The sequence below is a fragment of the Gossypium hirsutum genome, chromosome A05 (assembly GCF_007990345.1).
Source record: "Gossypium hirsutum isolate 1008001.06 chromosome A05, Gossypium_hirsutum_v2.1, whole genome shotgun sequence".
Classification (NCBI taxonomy): Eukaryota; Viridiplantae; Streptophyta; class Magnoliopsida; order Malvales; family Malvaceae; genus Gossypium; species Gossypium hirsutum.
The window spans coordinates 30,329,798-30,352,774 of record NC_053428.1 but is presented as its reverse complement, the minus strand read 5'-3'; the positions used below and the strand labels follow the sequence as shown (position 1 = coordinate 30,352,774).

Sequence of the window (22,977 nt, the reverse complement as noted above, 5' to 3'; positions counted from 1 at the left end):
GAATTTCAAAGCGTTGTGTCCTAACTTACTGGATATGTTGTTTTGTCGTTTTGAGATAGGGATTTTCAAAAAAGGGCTAGCTTAGCTTCGAATGTCTTAAAAATATTGCTTCCTAACTTATTGGATGTAATATTTTGATTCATTTGATACAAGTGAACCCTAATTTTCAAAATTAGAATATCCTAAAGAGGATTGCATCTTAAAACTTTCAAATTTCCGACATTAAAGACACTTGATAATCAATTAGGTACCAATTTTTGGGCGTTACGAGGGTGCTAACCCTTCCTCATACGTAACCGACTCCCGAATCCGTTTTCTCAACTTTCGTAGACCAAAATTAATGTTTTAAAAATAAAACATTTTATAATGTGATCCAATCACACCTAAAAAGATTGGTGGCGACTCCCGTTTTCGTTTTTCTTAAAGTCGATTCCCCTTTTCCAAAACTCGATTTAAAAAATGGTTTCGACAAGGACCATTTTGTTACTTTTTGAAAGTTAAGTAACTGAAATGAAACCTAGGTGACTGTTTTGTCATTTACCTCAAAGTTTAGAGACTGTTGATATAATTTACCCATAATATTATATAAAACACAAATATATCTGTCTACTTATAAAAAAAAAAATCACCCAAAAGCAGATTGGATTGCTTAACTCTAACATAGACATAATCTCTCCCCTATTCTCCGTCAGCTTAGAATCTTGAACCTGAATGGTTTACAAATATAAGTGCGTATTATATATAGTAAAGGTACAAGCAGTCAGTGGCGGAGCAGGGTGGCTCGGTAAAATGGAATGTTTTCATTTACATCTTTTATAATTTATAAAATATTAAATTAATAACAATAAAATTACGCTTTGACTCTATTAAAATAATAATTTAATTTAATTTTTTAAAAATTATAAAGATATAAATTATTAAAATAATAAATTTACTTTTTTATTATTTTAAAAATATATAATTTAATTTCGAAAGAAAAAATCTGACTCCCCCACTGCAAGCAATTTTAAGTTGTATTTAAAAAAGTGGTCTCGAATTCGATTAAGTTAGGCTTATAAAAATTCCAACACATCCTGTTTGATGGGTTTGGGCTTATACAAATCTTTCGAAATGCAAGTAGTATCGGCAGGTGACTCAAATCTGAAAATGATTGAGGAGGAGGGGGTAAGACTGAGGAAGGGGGACCACTAATCGACGATCAACGGGGATCGAAAATGAAAATGGCAACTAAGATACAAACAGAAGAGACGGACCACTGTCACATGGCAACCCCACCATCCTCTTTTGGAATTGGCACTCCCATTACCATCTTCTGTTGCTTAAATCCATGGTCTTATTGCACATATAGGTGCTTTAATTAATATTCCAAATATAATCATACAAAGGCTTAATACATATTTAGTACTTGAGTTTAACATAGTTTTTTTTAAACGTGGTACCTGAGTTGTTTTTTGATCCAATGTAATACATATATTTAACAAAAATCATACATTATGGTACCAAATTAGTAATTAGTTAATAATATTAGTAATTAACTATAATTAATTTTAAAATTTGAAATAAATACTAAAAAATTAACAGTATTACTTTTTACTACCAAAATATATAATTTTTGTTAGATACTGAAGCAAAAAATAATACAGACATTAAAAACCATGTTAAGAAATTCGAATATCAAGTAATATATTAAGCTTTACAAAAATTATATAAATAATTTTTTTTATTTTCTAATATTAAATAAAAAAGGAAATTGGGAATATTTAGATTAAATAGAATAAAAGCACACAATCACAATCTAAGATGAGAAATTGAAATTGAAATGTGATGGATGGATGGATGGATGGAGAAATGGGATAAAAAAAGGAGAAGCATCATAGATGACTTTTAACATTAACACAAAAATGGAATCTGAGCTTTTTTTATGAAGAAGAAAGGAAAGGTATGGGGTGGATGGCCGTCCCCTTTCAATATCTAAAGCTTCCAATGCAATCTCTCAAGTTGAGATATATGATAATATCATTCATCTAATTCTCTTTTAGAGAATCGGATGCAATCATTTTATAATTCATTCTCTTCCCATATCTCATTTTTTATTATGAAATCAATATAAATATTCGGTTTCATTTTTGTTCGTTGTTGTGTTAATCGCATTAAATTTGAATGTTAGTGGTGAAGGATAAGCTCCATCAACACAATGAAGGTTTCGGTCTTAGCATCAATTGAATATTACGGCATATTGATAATAGGCTTTGTCACAATTCAAACACAACATATTTTAAGTGATTCAAACAACTATCATGATAAGGAAATCAACCTCGAATGGTTCAAAGCAACGGGCAAAATCAGTAAAAGAACCGAACATCCACCAAATTGGGGAGGACGACGAGGAAATCTGCTAAAGTTACATACAAGACAATAAAAACTTTCGAAAGTGAAAACTTATTTAACAATGGAAAACAAACAAAAAAACATGTAAAACTTAAAGACAACACGGGTCCAAATTGACTCGTGAAATTACTTTTTATTTCAAAATAGAAGTATATTAAGAAGTCGATAAAGAACCATAATTCAAGTATCTACGACCAACACACTTTCCAAGAAAAATTACTGGTCGTTAGTGAAGGTTCAACAACAACATCATCATTTATCCATCACAACTTAGGAAGACAATGAAGATACCCACAAAATAAATCTATAAACTGAAAAACAAAATGAAGGCACGTAGAGTAAATGAAGAGCTTACAAAATTTATTTACAAACTAAAAAAATAGAAAGCACATGAAGTGAATAAAAAAAATAAGGGTTGGTGTAGAAAGAGAAAAAGGCAAATAGTAGTCAATACGGATGCTAGCATTGTGGCTGAGCAAAACAAAAAAGAGAAACAAATAGTTTAGAAAAAGGTAAAACAAATTCAACCATTTTTATTTAAGTAGATAATGTAAAAGAAAATAAAGAAATAAAGAAATGATGTTCCTTTCTCCTGCTTCAACCCAAACATCAGGTTGAGATATCTCATTTATTTTATAAAAAATTATATAAATGGAAAATATTGTTATAATAAATCATTTCTTTTTGTCTTTTCATAAGTTACCAAAAGAAAAAGAAAAAGAAAGCTTGAGGTACCTCATTTACTTTAATTTCTTTTATTAATTTTAATTATTCAAATAATATATAAATTTTCTTTTACCTTTATAATTATTTATCAAACATAATGTTTGAGTGATTTGCATGCAAGTTTTTTAAATTTTAAAAGTTTTAAAATACTAATAGTTTAAAATGAATCATTTCAAAATGCTAATATTTGTGATTGTTGTACTTGGATAAATATTTTTTTTATAAAATTTACTCATTAAAATTTCTTTGATAAAAAAGTTAATTATAAAAGAAAGAAAGATGAAAATCGAAGGTTGATAATGATAATGAATCGTAAAGAAATAGAAAAAAAATAGAATACACAGATTTTATTATGTGAAACCCTTTCGAGAAAAAATTATATATGAAATTTACTTGTGCAATCTATACCATATCGTAGGGGCTTCCGCTCACACAGATCTCACTATCTTATTATTTTTTTAACAAGAATTTAGATTATACAATTTTAACACTTATCATACATTTAAAATTTTGAACTGATCTATTATTTGTATCATATAGATAGAAAAAAGTGTGTATATATTAAAATTAAATAAAAACCATGCTTAAAGTTTCAAGCTTTTTACTGATAATGTTAGTATTACCGTTGTACTAACTGAGAGCTATTTAGATGAAATAAAAAGAATGAATTTGAGTCACTCAAATTACATATAAAAATTGAAATTTGTATTTACATAAATAAATTGAAAAATTAATAAAAGAAATTCATTTTTGGAGGTCTTATTCCAACCTGAACCCATTTACAATCCAAATAAAATTTATTCTCAAAATCAATCATTTAAATTTGAGAATAATAAAATCTGATTCAAATTAAGAATGGTGAAAATGAGTTTTGAATATCTTGAAATTACAAAGTATATGATACAGAAATAAAGCGAAGGAAATAATTAGAGTGGTGGGTGGGTTTTTGTTTTTGTTGCAAAGGATAAACAGTAAATTGAAAATCTTGAATAAAAATAAAAATAAAAAAAGTTGTGGCTGCAAATTGCCTATCAATTTTCTTGTGTGTCCCCCCATTTCCATTAACCAATCCTCTTCACTCAGGCTTCATATATAGAAGATATTCAATAAAAAAAAACAGAGGGAATAATCTTTACAAAATAATTAGTCATTTGCACTATTATCCTCCATTAATAATGCTTAAAACCTCCTTTGGTTGACAAAATAGCCAGAAAGATAAAACTTTACACTTAGAAACCAAGAATTCCGAGCCTTATGGTATATAGTTAAGCAAAGATAAAATCTGGGTTTTTGTTTCGGGAGTTATGTCGAGCATAGTTTGGTTTAGAAGGGATCTTAGAGTTGAAGATAATCCAGCACTCTTAGCTGGAGTTAGGGCAGGCCCTGTTTTTGCAGTTTTCATATGGGCACCTGAAGAAGAAGGCCATTATCAACCTGGAAGGGTTTCAAGATGGTGGCTTAAACATAGTTTGGCTCTTCTTGATTCTTCTTTGAGGAGCCTGGGAACTTGTCTCATCACAAAGAGATCAACTGATAGTGTTTCATCTCTTCTCCAGATTGTTAAATCCACTGGTGCCACTCAGCTCTTCTTCAATCACTTGTATGGTTAGTTCCCCCCCCCCCCTTTTTCTTGTAAAACTGAACAAAACTATGATTATATATAACAATCGAGGCTTGCATCAATCCAGAGATAGATTCTTATAATTGTGATTGTTCATTAATTTTGTGTTTCTCAGTATGTTCCCAGTAGTTCTCATTGATGGTTTCCACTTTCTTTATTTGTTAGTTTCGATACAAAAAGATGATTATATCAATATCTAATATATAGATATAGTAATTGAGTGTTATGAGGTTCGCATCAATGGAGAAATAGATTCTTATAATTGTGGTTTAAATATGCCTTGGCTTTCTGCAATCTTTGGTTTCTGATTATGTTCCATTTTAGTAAGCAATGGAAAATGAAAGTCTATGTTTAACATAAGTGGAAACTTACTGCCTTTTTCTTTGGGGTTCAGATCCTATATCTCTGGTTAGGGATCATCGAGCAAAGGAAGTATTGACGGCCCATGGCGTAGCAGTTCGATCGTTCAATGCAGATTTGCTTTATGAACCTTGGGATGTAAATGATGATAATGGCCGCCCTTTCACTACTTTTAATGCTTTCTGGGAAAAATGCCTTAACATGCCATTTGACCCTGAGGCTCCTCTTCTTCCACCTAAAAGAATAACTTCAGGTTATTCTCCTTTGAATGCCCCTTCCTTTCGTCATGCATATCTGGTTATGGGTACAGGATAATGATCCCTCAAAGACCTTACAAATAAACCATGTTGATTAATATAGCTTTTCCATATTGTTAATGCATTACAGTGGTCTAATATAATTGATTTATACTTGTATTGCAACTGAGGCTGACCTTAAAACTGTACATGTTTATTGTTCAATCTGTGTGTAGGTGATGTGTTAACTTGCACTACGGATGTGTTGGTGTTCGAAGATGAATTGGAGAAGGGAAGCAATGCGCTTTTAGCTCGAGCATGGTCACCAGGGTGGAGCAATGCGGATAAAGCTTTGACAACGTTCATTAATGGACCTTTAATTGAGTACTCGAAGAACAGAAGAAAAGCTGATAGTGCAACAACTTCATTTCTTTCCCCCCATTTGCATTTTGGGGAGGTTAGTGTCCGAAAAGTCTTTCATCTCGTCCGAATGAAGCAGGTTTTATGGGCTAATGAAGGGAACAAAGCTGGTGAAGAGAGTGTAAACTTGTTTCTGAAGTCGATTGGCTTGAGGGAATACTCAAGATACTTGAGTTTTAACCATCCTTACAGCCATGAAAGGCCTCTTCTCGGACATCTTAAGTTTTTCCCTTGGGTTGTCAATGAGGGTTATTTCAAGGCATGGAGACAAGGAAGAACAGGTTATCCATTGGTGGATGCTGGCATGAGAGAGTTATGGGCCACTGGTTGGCTGCATGATCGTATTCGAGTTGTTGTATCGAGTTTTTTTGTCAAAGTTTTGCAGCTCCCATGGAGATGGGGTATGAAGTATTTCTGGGATACTCTCTTGGATGCAGATTTAGAAAGCGATGCTCTCGGTTGGCAGTATATATCCGGTACTCTCCCGGATGGTCGTGAGTTCGACCGCATCGATAATCCGCAGGTTTGGCTGCAGTTGTTTTTAGCTCGCTTTCATCAAGTGTTTGATATCTAGTGTATGCATTCTCATCTAGTTAAAAGTATTTTACAGTTTGAAGGTTACAAATTCGATCCGAATGGAGAATATGTCCGTCGGTGGCTTCCAGAACTTGCAAGACTACCAACTGATTGGATTCACCATCCATGGAATGCTCCTGAATCTGTACTCCAAGCTGCTGGCATCGAGCTCGGGTCAAATTACCCTCTGCCTATTGTAGGAATAGATGCTGCAAAATCCAGGTTGCAAGAAGCACTTTCAGAGATGTGGCAACTAGAAGCAGCTTCAAGAGCTGCAATCGAGAATGGAACTGAGGAAGGCCTCGGAGACTCTTCCGAGTCAGTGCCATTTGCATTTCCGCAAGACATACAAATGGAGGAAAACATTGAACCAGCTAGGAACAATGCTCCAGCTACAACACGGAGATATGAGGATCAGATGGTTCCTAGCATCACTTCTTCCTTGTTGAGAGGTGAACATGAAGAGTCTTCTTTGTATCTTAGAACTTCAGCAGAAGATAGCAGAGCAGAAGTTCCAGGAACTGTAAATATAAATCGAGAACAACGGAGAGACATTTTAAACCAAGCGATTCCAGAAACAGCACGCAACCTGCAACTTAACTTCCCGATCGGGTTGAGAAATGCTGAGGATTCCACAGCAGAATCATCTAGTAGTAGTAGGAGAGAAAGGGATGGCGGAGTTGTTCCAGTTTGGTCCCCGCCATCTTCGAGTTACCCCGAGCAATTTATAAGTGAGGAAAGTGGTATCGGTGCAAGCTCATCTTTTCTTCAAGGGCATCCACAGTCCCACCAAATCATAAATTGGAGGCGATTATCTCAAACCGGGTAAATTCCTCTGAATCATCGTTCCATATCGAATCCATATCAAACCGATCAATAATCAATCCAATACCTGTGTAACCATGACTACTTCCACAATATGATTTACAGGTAAAACGAATGCACGCCAAAGGCAGGGACCTAGTACTTGCAGAACGCTCAGTCTAGTGGCCGGATTGGACGATAACATGGCATGTTATCAACCCCATGTATTGTCCACCAATCTAACTCGATCTGCAGCCAACTCGGGAGTTGGGTGAATGATCAGCTATCCAATGTTCTACCATACGCATAGCTCTGCTGTATAGTGTTTTGTCTCCTTTATATAAAAGGGTAGATGAGATTCATGGTAGAAATGTTGTAATCCTGGAATAAAAACAGGCTTCTGTGTATTTACTTTTTAACTGACTAGGAAGTTGTATTGTATAACTCATTCCTAGTGCTCCCTCTTTTTCTTTTCTTTTTATTTAATTACTTATGTTTGTCATTTTTACCGTCAAATTTTCGGATATAAATTTAAAAGGAGTTAGGGCTTTCCAAGAATATTAAATGATCGATGTTGTCTTTTGTATTCTGATGCTTTTGAGTCTCGAAACCATGTTTTTTAGTGTGCGTAATCTAGAGGCTTATGGCAACTTGTTCTAGGTTTGTGTGGTATCAGAAGGTCAGTTGGTACGTGGCTTTAAGAATTTAACTGGGCAACTTCTTGTTTAAAAGGTAAGTCATTCCTTGTCTGCTTGCTTAAATTGGCATGGAATGCAATTGTGTATTTTATTTGGTGTGAAAAGAATAGTAGGCTATTTGGGAATTTTTCTAATTCTGTTGAAGAAAATTAAAGATATTGTACGTTTTCGTCTCAGTGGTAGATGTCTCATTGAGTAATATCTTGTCAATAACCGATTATGTTTGCAATGAAGTTTGAGGAATGTATAGAGTAGGCTTCTGGTTTTGATTGTTGTAATCCGTTGTGTTTATAGGTTTTGTATAGGTTCTTTTGATTGTTGTGGATTGCTAGATGTAACATGTTTCCTTTTTCTGCTTCTTGGATAATACAATTTACTTATAAAATTAAATCCTCCTAAATTTTTTTATTTAAAAATTTCAATTAAATCATTAATATTATTAATAATTTCCATCAAAATTTATCAACTTAACATGTTCATGAGAATATCATTCATCTTTAAAGTTCTTTTTGTTTTAAGTTATGTTCTTTCAACGAGAAAACAAGATAAATGGTTAGATATAATATTTATCAACCATTAAGATATAAACACAATAAATTTTATTAAATGTATTGAATATTTTACACATGTATTAAACACTTGTGTCGATAGTTGTTTAAATGTATCATTTCATATTATAACTTTATATTGGGTTAAAGTGCAAATTTGCCATCACACTACAGGTAAATATTGAAAATTTCCATTATATTTTGTTTTCTTTGATATTTGTCACTATATTTTGAAAATATGAGTAAATCTGTCATTAAACTCTTATGCGATTTAATTTTACTACTCAATATTTGTAACACCCCAAACCCAGTCTAGACGTTAAGGTCAAATTTGAAGAGTTACATTAACGATATTAAAACTCCACATTTATGCTCGCAGATAAAAAGAAAATCATTCAACACGTTATAGCAATCATAGAATCAACCAACATTCAATCGTCATCAAATATCGTATTACTAGAGAATACTGAAATTTACTAATAGTATAATTAAAGGGTGATAAAGTGATTGACCGAGCTTCCACTATGCCGACCTGATAGTCTACGACCCACCTGAAATTCAATCAACACAAAATGAGTTGTAAACCCAACACATAACAATAATGGATTTAACTAAAGCACAATGATAAAAGTAGGTATCGGATAATTAGAAGACATTCAATATGGATTTATTGTATCAATCTTATAATCGAATAGTTCTAGTTCAGATACAGAACATATTAGAAACAAATGCAGTTATTCCTACCCCAATCCTTTACACACCATCTCCGTCTATCAAAACACACCATTTAGGATATAGAATACCCATCCACCCCTACACACCGCTTAGTGTCGATACGACACTTTTCAAAATGTTTGCAGCCTAGCTGCCAGATCAATAGCCTACCCGTGTGGCTCGAATTTGGTAAGCAGTGTGTTACACGGTCTGCCACACGGCCGTGTGGCATTGACAACCATATTTTCTGACTTTCGAAATTCACAAATTTGAGGTTTTCGGTATGCACCTGAAGAGATTTCGAAGCAATAACAATGTAGAGGATCTCCGAAGCCTAAAATGATCATCCAATAACTTAGTCAACCAGTTTTATCGACAATGATGCACACTTATACACAGAATACTTTATGTTGAAGATTTCGACACGAAACCTTCCAACAAAATCAAATGTACCGGAAGGTCAATAACGGTCACTTGAATTGTCGAATTGAGGTCCGCTACTCTCGATATCGCCGCCTAAGAGGAAACCAAACGAGTAATTATCAGAAATTACACAATGCGCTCAAGATGCCCAATTCAAAACATTTTACGAAAACAAGAAAAAAAGCTGCAGAATTTAGTGAATTGATGGTGAAACTTACTCAATAACCTTTCGATCGATACAATTAACGGCGTATAACTTCGTCTAGACCCATACTTACTTATGACCATGATCAAAATAAAGAAGAAAAATAGAAGAATCAAAAAGAGACAAGAAAATGAAGGAAAAGAAAAGAACAACAAAAAGAAAGAAACGAATAGAAGATGACGACAAATTTTAAATCTTTATAACTTCCAACAAGATTTGAGCGCTTAGCAAAAAAAAAATGTTTCCTATCATGTACCCCGAGATTAAAATATAGGCCCAAACACAATATAAAAACTTAACCAATGAACCAGTAAATTTATTCTTGACATAGGTTTAAATTGAATTAAACTTATTTTTGTCATTCAAGGATAGAGGTTATCTTTAAAATAAAATAGTAAAACTTCTAAAAATATGACCCAAACTCCTGACCTCAACTACATAAACAAAGCACGAAACCACAAATACAAAGACTCAATTACGATGGGAATCCAACAGTCAAACATTAAAATTTTTGAGGCATTTCAATATTAATTTTGATTATTTGAAAATAGAAAAAATTCTTTCAAATATTTTATTTTAATAATTTAACTTATAAATATTAATAATAAATTAAATTAAAATTTCTATTTAATGAAATAAAAACTTGAAATACATATATCATAAAATAAAAAATAAGTTTATTTTTTTATAAAATGATCATTTTTATTTGATTTCAATATTATATTAATTAACTTATTATTTCTAAATATTGAAAGTATAAAAAAATATTTTTATTAAATTTTGTCTAGAAATTATTTTAAAGTAAAATTGAATAGAAAAATCCAATGTGGCAAAACTTTTAAAGCAACAAAATTAAAAATAAAATTAAAGTATAATGGTAAATTTTTTTATAAAAATAATAATAAATATCAATTAAAATGAGGTATAGTAACAAATTTTAATTTTCACTTAAAATATAGTGACAATTTACATATTAACCCTTTTATATTCAAAATTACCTTCGAATAATCAATTCTTAGAATATCAAACTTTTCATTCAATTATTTTTCCCTTCACCACATTAATTTTGACTCTTATTGTTTTTTTTTAATTAAATTGTAATTAATTTTTTCAAAAAAGTTAAATTATTTTTAATAGAAATATTGAATAAAACATTAATTTTCTAATGATATTAGTGTGGCAACATGCATGACAATTCACGTATATTTCATGTTAACATAACACTATTTGTTTTATATATCACTACTACAAATAATTTTAAATTTATAAAATATTCAAAAAAAATTAAAAATCTTATAAAAAGTTCATAAAAATTTAAAAGAAATAGAGTACATGTGGATAGTTATGCGGCTTACCATTTTTAAAAAGTTTAACATTTTAGTCATTATTCCCTTTAAAAAAATAATTTGAATATTTTTAAGGGTTAAAATCAAGTTCAACTCTTTTAAAAGATTCAGAGTCAAATTTACTTTAAAAATTTTAAAGGCCAAAAAGATAAAAAATAATGTATACGTTGAAAACTAAGGGTGTGCTTGATACACCATTGAAAATAAAAAATTTTAACATTAATTATTTTAAATGTGTTTGATTTTTTTTACTTAATATAAAATTTTCAAGTAGGTAATTTTATAAAATATTAAATCGATTTTATTTTATTAAAAAATTAAAATAAATGATTTTTTTTAAAATGAGATATTCAAATTACCACATTAATCTTTTATCTAAAAATATCTAAAATAAGAATATTAATAAGATTAAATTAAAAAATAAATAATATTTTAAAATCAATATTTATTTATACTGAACAACATAATTATATTCTGTATTTATATTTACTAATTTACCGAATAATTTTTAATATACATTTAGCACTTATAAAATTTAACAGTAAAAATTCATTACTTAATTTTTTAACACTTAAATTTTCAATTTATTAAATACGCCCTAAATTTGATATTATGCCTTCCAACTATTAAAAAATTACATATTTGAAAGTTAAATTGCTAAAAGATAATTTTTAACAAAAAAAAATATCTAATTTAATCCAACCTTTTTTGATTTTTTATTGATTGATTTTTATTTTACCTAAATTGATGAGTTTTGCTATTCTAAAAGATTTGCAAGACTAAACATAAAATTTACTCTCAATTAAAGCAATCCAATAGTAGACTAAATATAGCATTAATTATCGATTAAAGTAAAATTATTTATAGCCCTCTCCAATGCATAAATAGGAGGATAATGAACTTTAATGCACTTAAACCCATATCCCTTTACATTAACATCACTATCCATACTAATTGAATTAAGATTCAATCAACATTAATTACATATCTTTCTTATTTCCTCGTTTAAAGATAAAACCAAAAAGGCATGAAGGTATCAAAATAGAATGCAAGTCACTTTTCATCTTTGCTCTTAATAAAGGCCATTGAATGTAAAGTAAACATCTTTGTGTACATCATTCATTCATCAAAAACCTACCAAAATATAGTACATCTACTTTGCCATTTCTATGTATTACTCAAATTTCATTGTAAATTTAAATATGAATTAATTTTCGATATCACATGCGTTGGACGTAAATATATAAATTTATATTATTTTTATTACAATATTAAACAAATATGCATTATATTTTATTTTTTTCAATTTAAAACTAAATAATAATGTTATTAATTAAAAAATAAATTCAAATTGTGTTAAACATAATCAAATTAAACTTTACAAATTGATAATATACTTTTTAATTTTCTAAAAATTTATTTTCATAAGTGAAACAATTATTGAGATTACATAATTTAATTGTATTACAAAAAATACCAATGGAATAAATTAAAGATAATTTAAAAATTCAACTTCTTAAAAGGTTAAAAAAAAGTCTATATTAAAAATAAATACTAATAATATTACAAATATATCAAAAAATTCTCGTTATCATCTTCCATTCTGATCTTCTTTTTCAATCTATCATCATTGTCATTTTCTTCAATCAACATTGAATTCCGGATGCAATTAATTGCTTTAGAGTTGCAAATTACTTAAACAATAATAACAAATAAATTATTTGTATAAAAGTATAATTATAATACTAATTAGAAAAATAGTATAAAATAAAATTAAAATTGATAGAAACGTACAATTATAAAGTGAAGCTTTCATAATGAAAAAGTGAATAAGGGTGAGTTAAAAATAAAATTAGTATGATATTTATTAACTAAATAAATGTATGATAATGATGAACGAATATTATAATTTTACATTATCGCTGATTAAAATGATCTTTTATATTTTTCCGATGCCATTGTCATTTGATTATGTATTGAAATTTTCTATTCAAAAACCATTACTTTGATACTCAGTTATTTTAAAGATACTTCAAACTTACCAATGTTAATAATTTCCATTTGTTGAATGATATTTATAATGATAAATCTTTAAATTTAATTGGTATACAATTGTAATACTAAGTAAATAATAATTTATTTAAAATAATATATTCAATTGTGTAGTTCAAACCAATAAAAACCCTTTTATACAAAAATTTTTATTGATATGATTTTATCTAGTATTTTTAACTGTATAATTCAGACGTTTAAAAGCTCTATTTTTTTTAAATGATTTATTTAATGTTTATTTAGTAATTCAAAAGTTTCTCTTTAACTTGATTTTTATATATAGGTTAAAATGTGCTAGAAATCTCTATATTTTTATTCATAGAATTTAGTTACTCTATTTTTTTAGAATTCAAAATTTTGGTCCAATTGTTAACCTTTTTGTTGTTAAATTCAAGTTAACTACAAAGTCATTTTTTTAATTACATGATTACCAACTAAATATTTTTTTTATTTGAAAAATATCGCAACAACCAATTTAACAAAAAAAATTAACAGTTTTAACAGTTGGACCTAAATATTAAAATATAAAAAATAGAATGACTAAATTCCATGAAATAAAAGTACAGAGACTTGTGATTATATATATCATTGTTGATACAAGTCCCATCAAGGGAAAAAGTAGGGAGGAGAAGGTGGTGGTGCAAAGGAGGTCGGTTCATATAAATAGGTTAAGAGTAGGAGAAAGGTAAGAAGATGAGGTAGATTGTTGAGGGCCAAGAAGGTTGTTTGTTGAGAATAAGTGCTCAAAGTCACTTGAGGAGGAATAAGATCTCTTTCTCTTCAAATAGGAGGATACCATTTGGTGCCATGGCAGGGTGGTTACTATCACGAAGTCTGTGAGAGACATGCACATTAAGACCCATTTTGTTATGCCTTTTGAAGGAGTACAAACTTATTACGCGCAAGTTATCTTTAATAATCCCTGAAGAAAGTGTTTACACATACTTACCCATTTATTACGATGAGTTTAAGTGTGCATGTCTCTCACATACTTCGCCATAGTTATTAAAAATTATTAAATGTTATAAAAAATTAAAAATACTTCTTCTTTTATAAATTTTATTATTTGTATAATTTTGAGGGAATTTTATATAACTCTTAAAATCCAATTAAGCCTTTTTTATAATTTAAAAATCACTTAAGCCCTATACAACAATATTTTTCCATCTAATACCATGTCAGTTGCTATGTCATTAAAATTTTCACGTCAATCATCATGTTATCACTTAACGGTCCGTCGAGGGTTCTAATGAAAATCAATATTACAAAGGCTCAATTTATTGCTAATTTTTTTTATTAAAAGTTCAATTGATTGCACTTTTCAACTAGGATATTTTTTTAAAATACCTAAGCCTTATATAAATATTTGAATGTATTAAAATATAAATATAAATATTATAATGTTGAATATTAATATAATAAATTATTTAAATTTAAATTTTATTTTAATAGTAAATTTTAACAATAATAATTTTAAATAATATTCACAAATCTATTATTGAGAAATATTTATATTAACATTTTAATAATAAATAATATTACAACCTATAAATATTTAATAAATATATTTTATAGTATAAAATATGAATATTTTAATTATATAAATATGAGTATTTGTTTAAATGATGCTTAGCTTCATTTTTCATTCCCAACTCTAACATGTCACTATCCACTCTCATAATTGTAATATATGTGTTTTAAATTAAGTTTTAATTATGTGTTGTTCATTATTGAGTTTATATAAGATATTAATTATCATAAAATATTTTTTTTGTTTCCCAAGGTATCTGCTAAAACTAGCCCATTGACTAATTGTCTATGTTCTATAGGCTCATTAAAGGGTAGGCACTGACCACAAGTTTTAAAGTTACTTCATACCCAAGGCGAGGATTGAACCCAAGGCGAGGATTGAACCCTCGACCACTAGTTAAGGTAGGAAATAAATGCTTTCAAAAAAAAATTTAAACTCATGGCCACTGGTAGACTTGTCCATGGGTCGAGCCACCCGGCCTGGTCCGAAGACCCACGCAAAAAGTGTGAGGGTTTGGAAAATAATATAGGCTCGAAAAATGGGCTTAGGTAAAAAAATAAGGCATGTTTAGAGAGTGGGTCAAGCATCGGGTAAGATTTTTTCTTGTCCTAGCCCGGCCCGAATTTACAAAAAAAATTATGCTATTTTGCTGTCGTTTTCCTACTGTTTTCCCACTCTTTTGCTACCATTTCACTATTATGTTGTTACTATTTTGTTGTTATTATTTGAATATTGTATATTCTTGTTTTATCGTTAATTTTGCTACTATTTTAGAAGCATTTACTTGTTAAATTGCACTTATCTTAGTGTTATTCAAGTATAAAGATTTTTTAAATTTTATTTTCAGTTTGTTGGGAAATATTTATTTTAATGTGTTTAGTGTCTTTGATTAATTATATTTTTAATGTTTTATATATAAAAAATAAATAAGAAATTTTAATACGGGCAGACCGGGCCAAGTTTTAATATTTTTATCTGGATATAGCTTGGGTAAAAATTTAGGCACATTTTTTGGGCGAGGCTGAGCTCGAGTGTAGAACTTTGTTAGAGCCTAGCCCGAACTCGGCCCATAGACAACTCTAACCACTAGTTAACATAGAAAATATTATATTATTATAAAATAAAATTCGATTTACAAAAAGGAATATTACAATAATATTTTGTAACAAATATATTTTTATTGTGTTTGTTTGACTAAAAACAACGTTTAAAAAATGATTTCAGTAAAATTAGTCAAACAAAGGAAAATATTTTAAGCAAAATCATTTAAACACAAGAAAATTATAAATTATTTTTTAGAAAGTTATTTTCAGTGAAACAAACGCAGTCTAAATACAAATATTAAACATGAGGAAGAGATCCACTTATACCCTTTTATATATTTTTGTACAATCAATATTCTAATGATCTAAAACTATCATATTTAATATTATATTCATATAAATCATACATGTCAAATTTAACGTAAATTAAAATTCTTTATTTGTTTTGCATAAAAAAAAACTTTCAATCGTTCACTAAATATCAATATATATAATATTTTAAATTATTATGATAGAAATATTACATTGATTTAGAAATTTATTTGCATAACAAATATAATTTTATTGATAAATTTAATGATTAAATCGTTAAATATTAATCGTATAAAAATATATAATTAATTTTACACCAATGTATATCCTCTCTAAAACATGAATATTTAAGTAAAATGAAGGGAGGGGATGGCATTTACTTACACCATTCAACATCATGGATATTTTCAACTAAATTTCTCAGTCCAAATGCATGACCTCATTGGAATGATTGGTCCAAGTCCCCATCTATTACTGCATTCTAACTTGTCATCAAAACTCAATCACATGTCTTCACTTTATGAATTTAATTGCTCTGCCCCATTGGCATATATGTAAATTGCCCCCATAAATTCATTCAATCAATTTTGAATATTTAGGTTTTAATTATATTGAATTTAAATTATTTCGAATTTAAATTTGATTTAAATTGAGATTAAATAATTATGTATGACAAGTAAAAGCATGATTTTTGGAAAAAAAATGGAAATAAAAACGAAAAATGATTGGATTGAGTTTGGGATTCAGATTAATGAATGAATTTTCTTCCATTGAATATGAATGATATGAAAAAAAAAAATCATCATCAATGGCAACTGCCGAGGAATTCTATATTTTTCCCCTATATAAATATTTCGCAGCTTACTGCTTTTGCTTATTCTTTAGATCATCATCACAATTTTAATCATGTGGGTTGTATAGTTTATAATGAGACATTACCATGAAATTTTAAATCTAATGCAATACTTGTTATCCACTTGCAATGGTGCCTCAGATTGAGTACTTACAAGGTCCTACGTATGCCTTACGGATCCGTAGGAGTCAGGTTGTTGGTTCCGTCGACTTTCGTTCTCGTTTTTCCTCCTTTTATCTTTCTGCTTTCTCATTTCCATTCTAAATATATAGTATCCCCCATTCATGGTGAAGCTTTTATGAAGATTACTTAAACATGCACAAAACACCACGGCTCGAACTTCGGGTTTCATGAGAAACTGTTCTTAGCTTGGTTGTCTCTTGAAAAAGGGTTTCTGACAGATAAGGAGTCTCTCGTCGTTGTTACTTTCGATTTCTATGACACGGGCTTCCCATTTCAACCGCCTAGTTAGAACTCTAGCTGAGTCAATAAGCAGAGCCGCATCGCGGATTATTATCCAACCCTGCAACAACCATCAAATGAATCACATCTTAAAACGTAGCAAAAGATAACAACACCATTGGAAGTATTCGAAACCATATTTGATAGTTGATAGCTTGGTATTAGTACCTCGGGACGAAGCATCCGGTCTATCTCAGTGAATATATCAAGCATGGTGCACCTCCAATGTTGACTAGACTCAAGAGATAGAAGTCCTTCTGCATGTACCATATCGTAAGTTCTAGGATATGTTGGAAATGCTTCACACCTGAAAGTGATCACGAAACAAATTAAGCACGAAACAAAAAAGGAAGACATATGTTGCTCATATTTTAGCGAACACAATCTAACAAGTAAACAGAATAGACATCCTCAGGTAGAGTTTGCTTCGGTTTAAGTCTTATGAATGTCGCAGGACGCATGCATTTTAAAAATAAACCGCACATTAGTTCATTGCCCATAATTTTGTTTACCCGAGGGAAAGCATATTAATTGCAAAACTCATTATACGGAAAATGCATGTATTAAAACAACACAACAAAAGGAATAAAGAAAAGTTTAGCTTGAGAAGAGAATCACCAATCATGTAATACACCGAAATAGCCCCGGTCAAGAATCAGGGGAAGGTACTTAGGTCCAGTTGTTGGGACTACATTCATTACCCAAACAGATTTCCTCGCTTCCAGTAATGCAGCATTTAAACCACCATAGCGAGCATTCATGTCTAACACATTCCTGAGCATGTTATAAGGTGGAGAAGGATCCTCGTCGCCAGGTCTCTTCGGATGGTCAGAGAATATTAGCGGTGATAGAAGAGACCAGTAATTACGAACAATTATCCTATAGTTTGCGGTATCCTCATTGAGTTCATCCAAATGTAAACCTGATAAAATACGAAATGATTAGAAAATAGATGATTGGAGTGGTAGTCAGAAATTTCTTTAATCATCGTCTTATCATGATGGAATTGTTACTTGTAACATAAGCATGAGAAGAACATGAAATTACCATATAAAGCTAGTTCACTTGGGTTTAAGTTGGATCTAGAAGGCCAAGTTGCCCTCTCCTCAATAGGGACCCATCGGCGGCTATGCATTCCGCCTATACAGTTCTGAAGGGGTCGATAATACGGAAATTCAACATCTTGTACTTTGCTACAGATAGAAGGACCCGAACCAGAGATCCTGGTAAAAATTATTCACATAGTCAAAATAAATTCATTTTTGAAGAAAATGGACGTAAATCGAGAAAACAGCCTTACCGGGAGTTATAACAGGTTTTTTTACTGGTCTTTTTCCACACAACAGTTTCATCTTGTTGCGACATCAATTCCCAGCATAGGTTTTCTGCAAAATCACGAACAAAGTTCCACCTTTTCTGTTTCTCTTTGTTCCGAAGAGAACTCTGAACATTGATAAGAGGTGAAGTCCACACAAAGTACCCACCCGGCCTTAGAACTCTATCAACTTCAATCAAGAAGGAACCGTCTGCAGCGCACATTTAACATAAAAGTTTAATTATGACCAGCTCAAACACAAAAACGAAGTAAACAATGTTGAAAAAGTCATATATATGAGTAGAAATATGTTTACAAATTATAATTAGCAAATACTATTGAGAGTTTGGCTAGGAAAAAGTGAAGTTGACCATGGTTTTAGTGTATTCCTTCAAATTATTCATTGGTTGGCAGGTGTGAACTTAGCAGTCAAAACGAACTTTTGGCTACGAATTTATCATCTAGAGAGCGTTTAACATTTTAAATAAGCACAGTTGGAAACTGTTAACTGATACCATTTTTATCCCAGTCAATACCACAGCGCGCACAATGCAGCAAATCAAAAGAAAGAGATGGATGCGGTAACTGTTTTGAACTGAAAGAACCAATCATTGCAGGAAGGCCCCTTTCGAGAGTGAGTTGGACTTGACTGCCCGAGGACTCATAATTCGCAATGCAAATGGTTAAGATCTGTTCGGAAAAGAGATGTGCTCCAAAGCTACCATATCCACATCCTATATCCAAGATGGTCCGGATCTGCACAAGTAGCCTTATGGATTATGCGAAAGAAAACTAATGGAATCATGGCACCGTGAAATACCAGTCTTGTTCATAGTAGCTTGTTAAGAACATTTTAAGTTAATTCAGCTTATATAGACAAAATCACAATGTGCAAGCCAAAAGGTAGCAATTAAATAAGAAATGATAACTTCAAAAAGTATGTCAACTGGGAAGCTAAACAGATATGATGTTACTACAGGAAGTAAAAATCATTGAGCAATGGAGAAGTACAAGCTCAACATTTATGTTCCGGGAAAATTCTGATTACCCCAGCTTGTATGAAGTTAGATTCATTTCTCAGTCCAATCATCTCAGCAATCTGATGGGAATAGTCTTCCACACCATCAAACATGAGTGATGCTGAACGGAAGGAAATCTGTTCTTCCTCCAACATCATCATCCTGAAATTGCATAAATCGAGTTTTAAACTACTTCTATAAGAAGAAAGTTAACTGACAAGTGAAACACTCGCTCACCTCTTGGTTAAACTGCCTGAAGTAAACACCTCTTGACCAGTGATTTTAACATTTGCAACCCAAATGATATATCTCCCAGTTGGCCACCTAAGAGGAATTTTATAGTTCATAGGTGGAAGAACTAGACAATTTTGTCTAGACCCTTGTCTGCATACTCGATCATACTCATTGCCATCCGAAAAACCCGAATCAAGATTCTCCGAAACATTAAAGCAGGGAATATAGTTCTCCAACTCTCCAGGACAAAATTCTATTTCTTTCATCCTTGAAGTACCAAAAGAAAGCTCCCCTATATCCCACAAATCAGAAACAAGCTGCTCTTGGAGTCTCCTAGAACTATGAAATATATGACCTCTGGATGATGTTGAAATGGAAAGTGTCCACCAAAATGAACCAGTAAGAGCAAGAATCACAATCACAACTAAACTTGACTTCAAAAGTAGAATTGTTAACCTATGGCGACTTCTTGGGGTTCCAACAATGAAAGGATCAGATGCAAAACCATTGTCAGTGGCATCGTATTTAGTAAGAGGAGAATTATCTGAAAAAAGTGACCAAAAAGGAAACCTGTGGGAAGATTGGTTTCTATCCAATTCTTCCTTTTCTATTTGTTCTTTCACTTGGGAGTCCAAAAGACCATTGCTGCTGCTTGTGACCCGTATTGCAGGTACACCTCGGTGCAGAGGCCTTGACATTTTTATAACCTGAAATCACCAACACTTTTAGATACTAGATCTATAAACACTGCTGAAAGTGAAATTCAAAGAAAGCAAATATTGAAGAAGTGGCTTTTGAGGAAAGTAAAGTAGACACATTGAGTTTCACAACCTGAAAGTAATGAAGGGTGAGCTCATTACCATTCAAAATCACTTGTTTTCCATTAAAATATAATTCTCTTCACTACCCAATTCTTAAATCTAATGAAAACCCAGATTAAAATGATCAAAACCCAATTTGGATCAACCATTTGAAAAACCAAGTCATAAAAATAAAAGAAATAAAAAAAAAAAAAAAAACAAACAAACAAAGTTTGTGAGATACCTTTTTGCTCGTAAGAACTGAGCTGGAAATTGAAAGATAACGTAATACAAGTTGCCTTCGATACAGTAAGAGTGTTGAGTAAACGACTTTTCTATCGATCCAATCACGACTAAGCTCGTGAAAAAATAAAAACTCTTCATATGATCGTAATAACCATTCAAAAACAAAGAAATGGTATGGTTTAAATACATGCCAATGTATTTAATAAAATAAGATAGACATTTTTTGAAAATTTTGAAACTTTTACTCATCCAAAATTTTATCTTCAGACAGTGTTCTCTGCTATAAACGCGGTAAAGCGCCACCAGTACCGCTCGAGCGGCCACCCCAACTGTAAATTATTTTATTTTACTTCCATCATATTAATCAAGTCTCATTTTAAAGTGTTTTTTTTATTTAAGTTATTTAATAATTTAGGGAACAGATAAGTCTAATTACAAATAAGGGACGGAATTTAGATTATTATTTTTTTATGGATTTGTGTTTAGGTCGGTTCAAGTCATATATTTAAATTATTGTTTAGGTTCAGATTTTTTTAATTTATTTTAATTAATTCTATTCGTATTTATTTTTATTTAAATATATTTTTATTTTAATTTATATAATGTAAAGAATTAATCACAAGCTTATCATTAGATTAAGAGATTGTTGATTAATAATATTAATTATTTTGATTATAATTATAATTATTATAGCAATACTTATATATTTTTATCGTTAAATTTAAATAAAAAAACTTAATAATTAGATAATAATCGAAAGAAATTGGTATACTAAAACAGACCAACCGTAGAGTTGAAGTTGGTGTGGGCGTAGATCTAACTGAAAAAACGACAACGCTTTTATTTTTGTTTATTGTGAAATCGAGTTTGACTTATGTTGGAAGACCTAAATTCGGACAAATCCGCCCTTGCTATTCTGTACATATGTATGAATACTATCATCGAAAAATTAATTAAATCCAAATCTTATGTTAGTATGATGATTAAAGTGTTTATCATTTTAGGTGTGATTTGGATTCGAACCACGCTAATCGTATTGTTGTTGAAATTTTTTATAAAAAAATTTAAATCTTGAAAAATAAATACATCCATTTAGATTTTTAGTGATTAAAAGATTAATAAAAACCGTCATTATTTTACCATAAACTAATGTTGACATGGTGGATGAAAATAATAAGAAGCTGACACGTGATATATTTTATAGAAGCATGCTCATATTATTTTATTTTTTAAAAAAATTTGAAAAATTAATAAAAGTTTTAGAAAATATATTTCAAGGTCATTTAAATTTAAACATTTATTAGTCTATATTTATTATAGATGTGATTATTAAAAAAAGATAAAATATCATTTGAAAATTATAAAATATTTTTTTAATTATAAAATTTATAAAGTTAGTTAAAAATATGATAAAAAAATTATTAAAAATTCAAACAAATATAAAATTACTTCAATTTTTATAAAACATAAAAAAAATAAATTATAAAAATCATAAGAATTACTACTTCTCAAAAATTACAAAAAAGAATCTAAAAATCCTCCAATTCAAAATTTGTAATATATATTTAAAAGCATGGAGTTTGAATTTTTTTTTTTTTGAATTATAGAGGATATCTTTTATTTTCCATTACATTACCAAATTCACAATTAAAAATAATTATAATTTAATAGAAGTTGTTAATGATTATCCATTTAAAAAATAATTATTCGTTTTAAAAAGTTGTGATAGTTTTAAAATAAATTTATTACTTAAATAAATCTCTAAACATTTTAATTATCACTTACTTAATATTAAAATTAGTTATCTTAATTAATTATTGTTTCGAAAAATGTTATTTTGTTTTGATTACATAAAGTAAAACTATATTTTATATTTAATATGTTAAAAAAAATTAATTATAATAAAACCAAACACATCTTCGTTATCATTTTATTCAAAATCTTATTTCTACTGAAGAAATTGTTTTGAAAGCTCTGATTCAAATGAGCAAGCTACAGACATTTTTACCAAATTGCTTCCGCAAGCAAAGCATGAACTTTTCAAG

At 29.9% G+C, this 22,977-nt stretch overlaps 2 protein-coding genes and 1 long non-coding RNA gene across 10 annotated transcripts; 1 reads left to right on the top strand and 2 right to left on the bottom strand.

The window, feature by feature from the left end:
* The first annotated feature begins 4,145 nt into the window (after nucleotides 1-4,145).
* On the top strand, nucleotides 4,146-7,689 carry LOC107900827 (cryptochrome-1). 2 transcript variants are annotated; one of them, XM_016826554.2, is made up of 5 exons: nucleotides 4,146-4,719; nucleotides 5,130-5,348; nucleotides 5,568-6,274; nucleotides 6,362-7,152; nucleotides 7,258-7,689. In XM_016826554.2, the coding sequence occupies exons 1-5, from the start codon at nucleotides 4,419-4,421 to the stop codon at nucleotides 7,259-7,261; spliced, it is 2,022 nt and encodes a 673-aa protein (XP_016682043.2). In that variant the 5' UTR covers nucleotides 4,146-4,418; the 3' UTR covers nucleotides 7,262-7,689. The 2 variants fall into 2 exon arrangements, with proteins under 2 accessions (XP_016682043.2, XP_016682051.2); XM_016826562.2 differs by lacking the exon at nucleotides 7,258-7,689 and having other exon boundaries at nucleotides 4,197-4,719; nucleotides 6,362-7,157.
* A 1,068-nt stretch (nucleotides 7,690-8,757) lies between these two features.
* Nucleotides 8,758-9,947, bottom strand: LOC121229037 (uncharacterized). Its single transcript, XR_005926470.1, has 3 exons — nucleotides 9,733-9,947; nucleotides 9,381-9,607; nucleotides 8,758-8,928 (listed from the first exon to the last, which is right to left on the bottom strand). It is a non-coding gene; the product is annotated as an uncharacterized lncRNA (long non-coding RNA).
* A 6,804-nt stretch (nucleotides 9,948-16,751) lies between these two features.
* Nucleotides 16,752-21,258, bottom strand: LOC107900805 (probable pectin methyltransferase QUA2). 7 transcript variants are annotated; one of them, XM_016826535.2, is made up of 10 exons: nucleotides 20,931-21,237; nucleotides 20,457-20,593; nucleotides 19,890-20,354; nucleotides 19,682-19,814; nucleotides 19,149-19,389; nucleotides 18,619-18,844; nucleotides 18,366-18,541; nucleotides 17,937-18,240; nucleotides 17,487-17,625; nucleotides 16,752-17,379 (listed from the first exon to the last, which is right to left on the bottom strand). In XM_016826535.2, exons 2-10 carry the CDS (start codon nucleotides 20,582-20,584, stop codon nucleotides 17,221-17,223), a joined length of 1,971 nt encoding a protein of 656 aa, XP_016682024.2. In that variant the 5' UTR covers nucleotides 20,585-20,593; nucleotides 20,931-21,237; the 3' UTR covers nucleotides 16,752-17,220. The 7 variants fall into 7 exon arrangements, with proteins under 7 accessions (XP_016682024.2, XP_016682034.2, XP_040968101.1 ...); XM_016826545.2 differs by having other exon boundaries at nucleotides 19,890-20,351; XM_041112167.1 differs by having other exon boundaries at nucleotides 20,747-20,944.
* Between the last annotated feature and the right edge of the window lie 1,719 nt (nucleotides 21,259-22,977).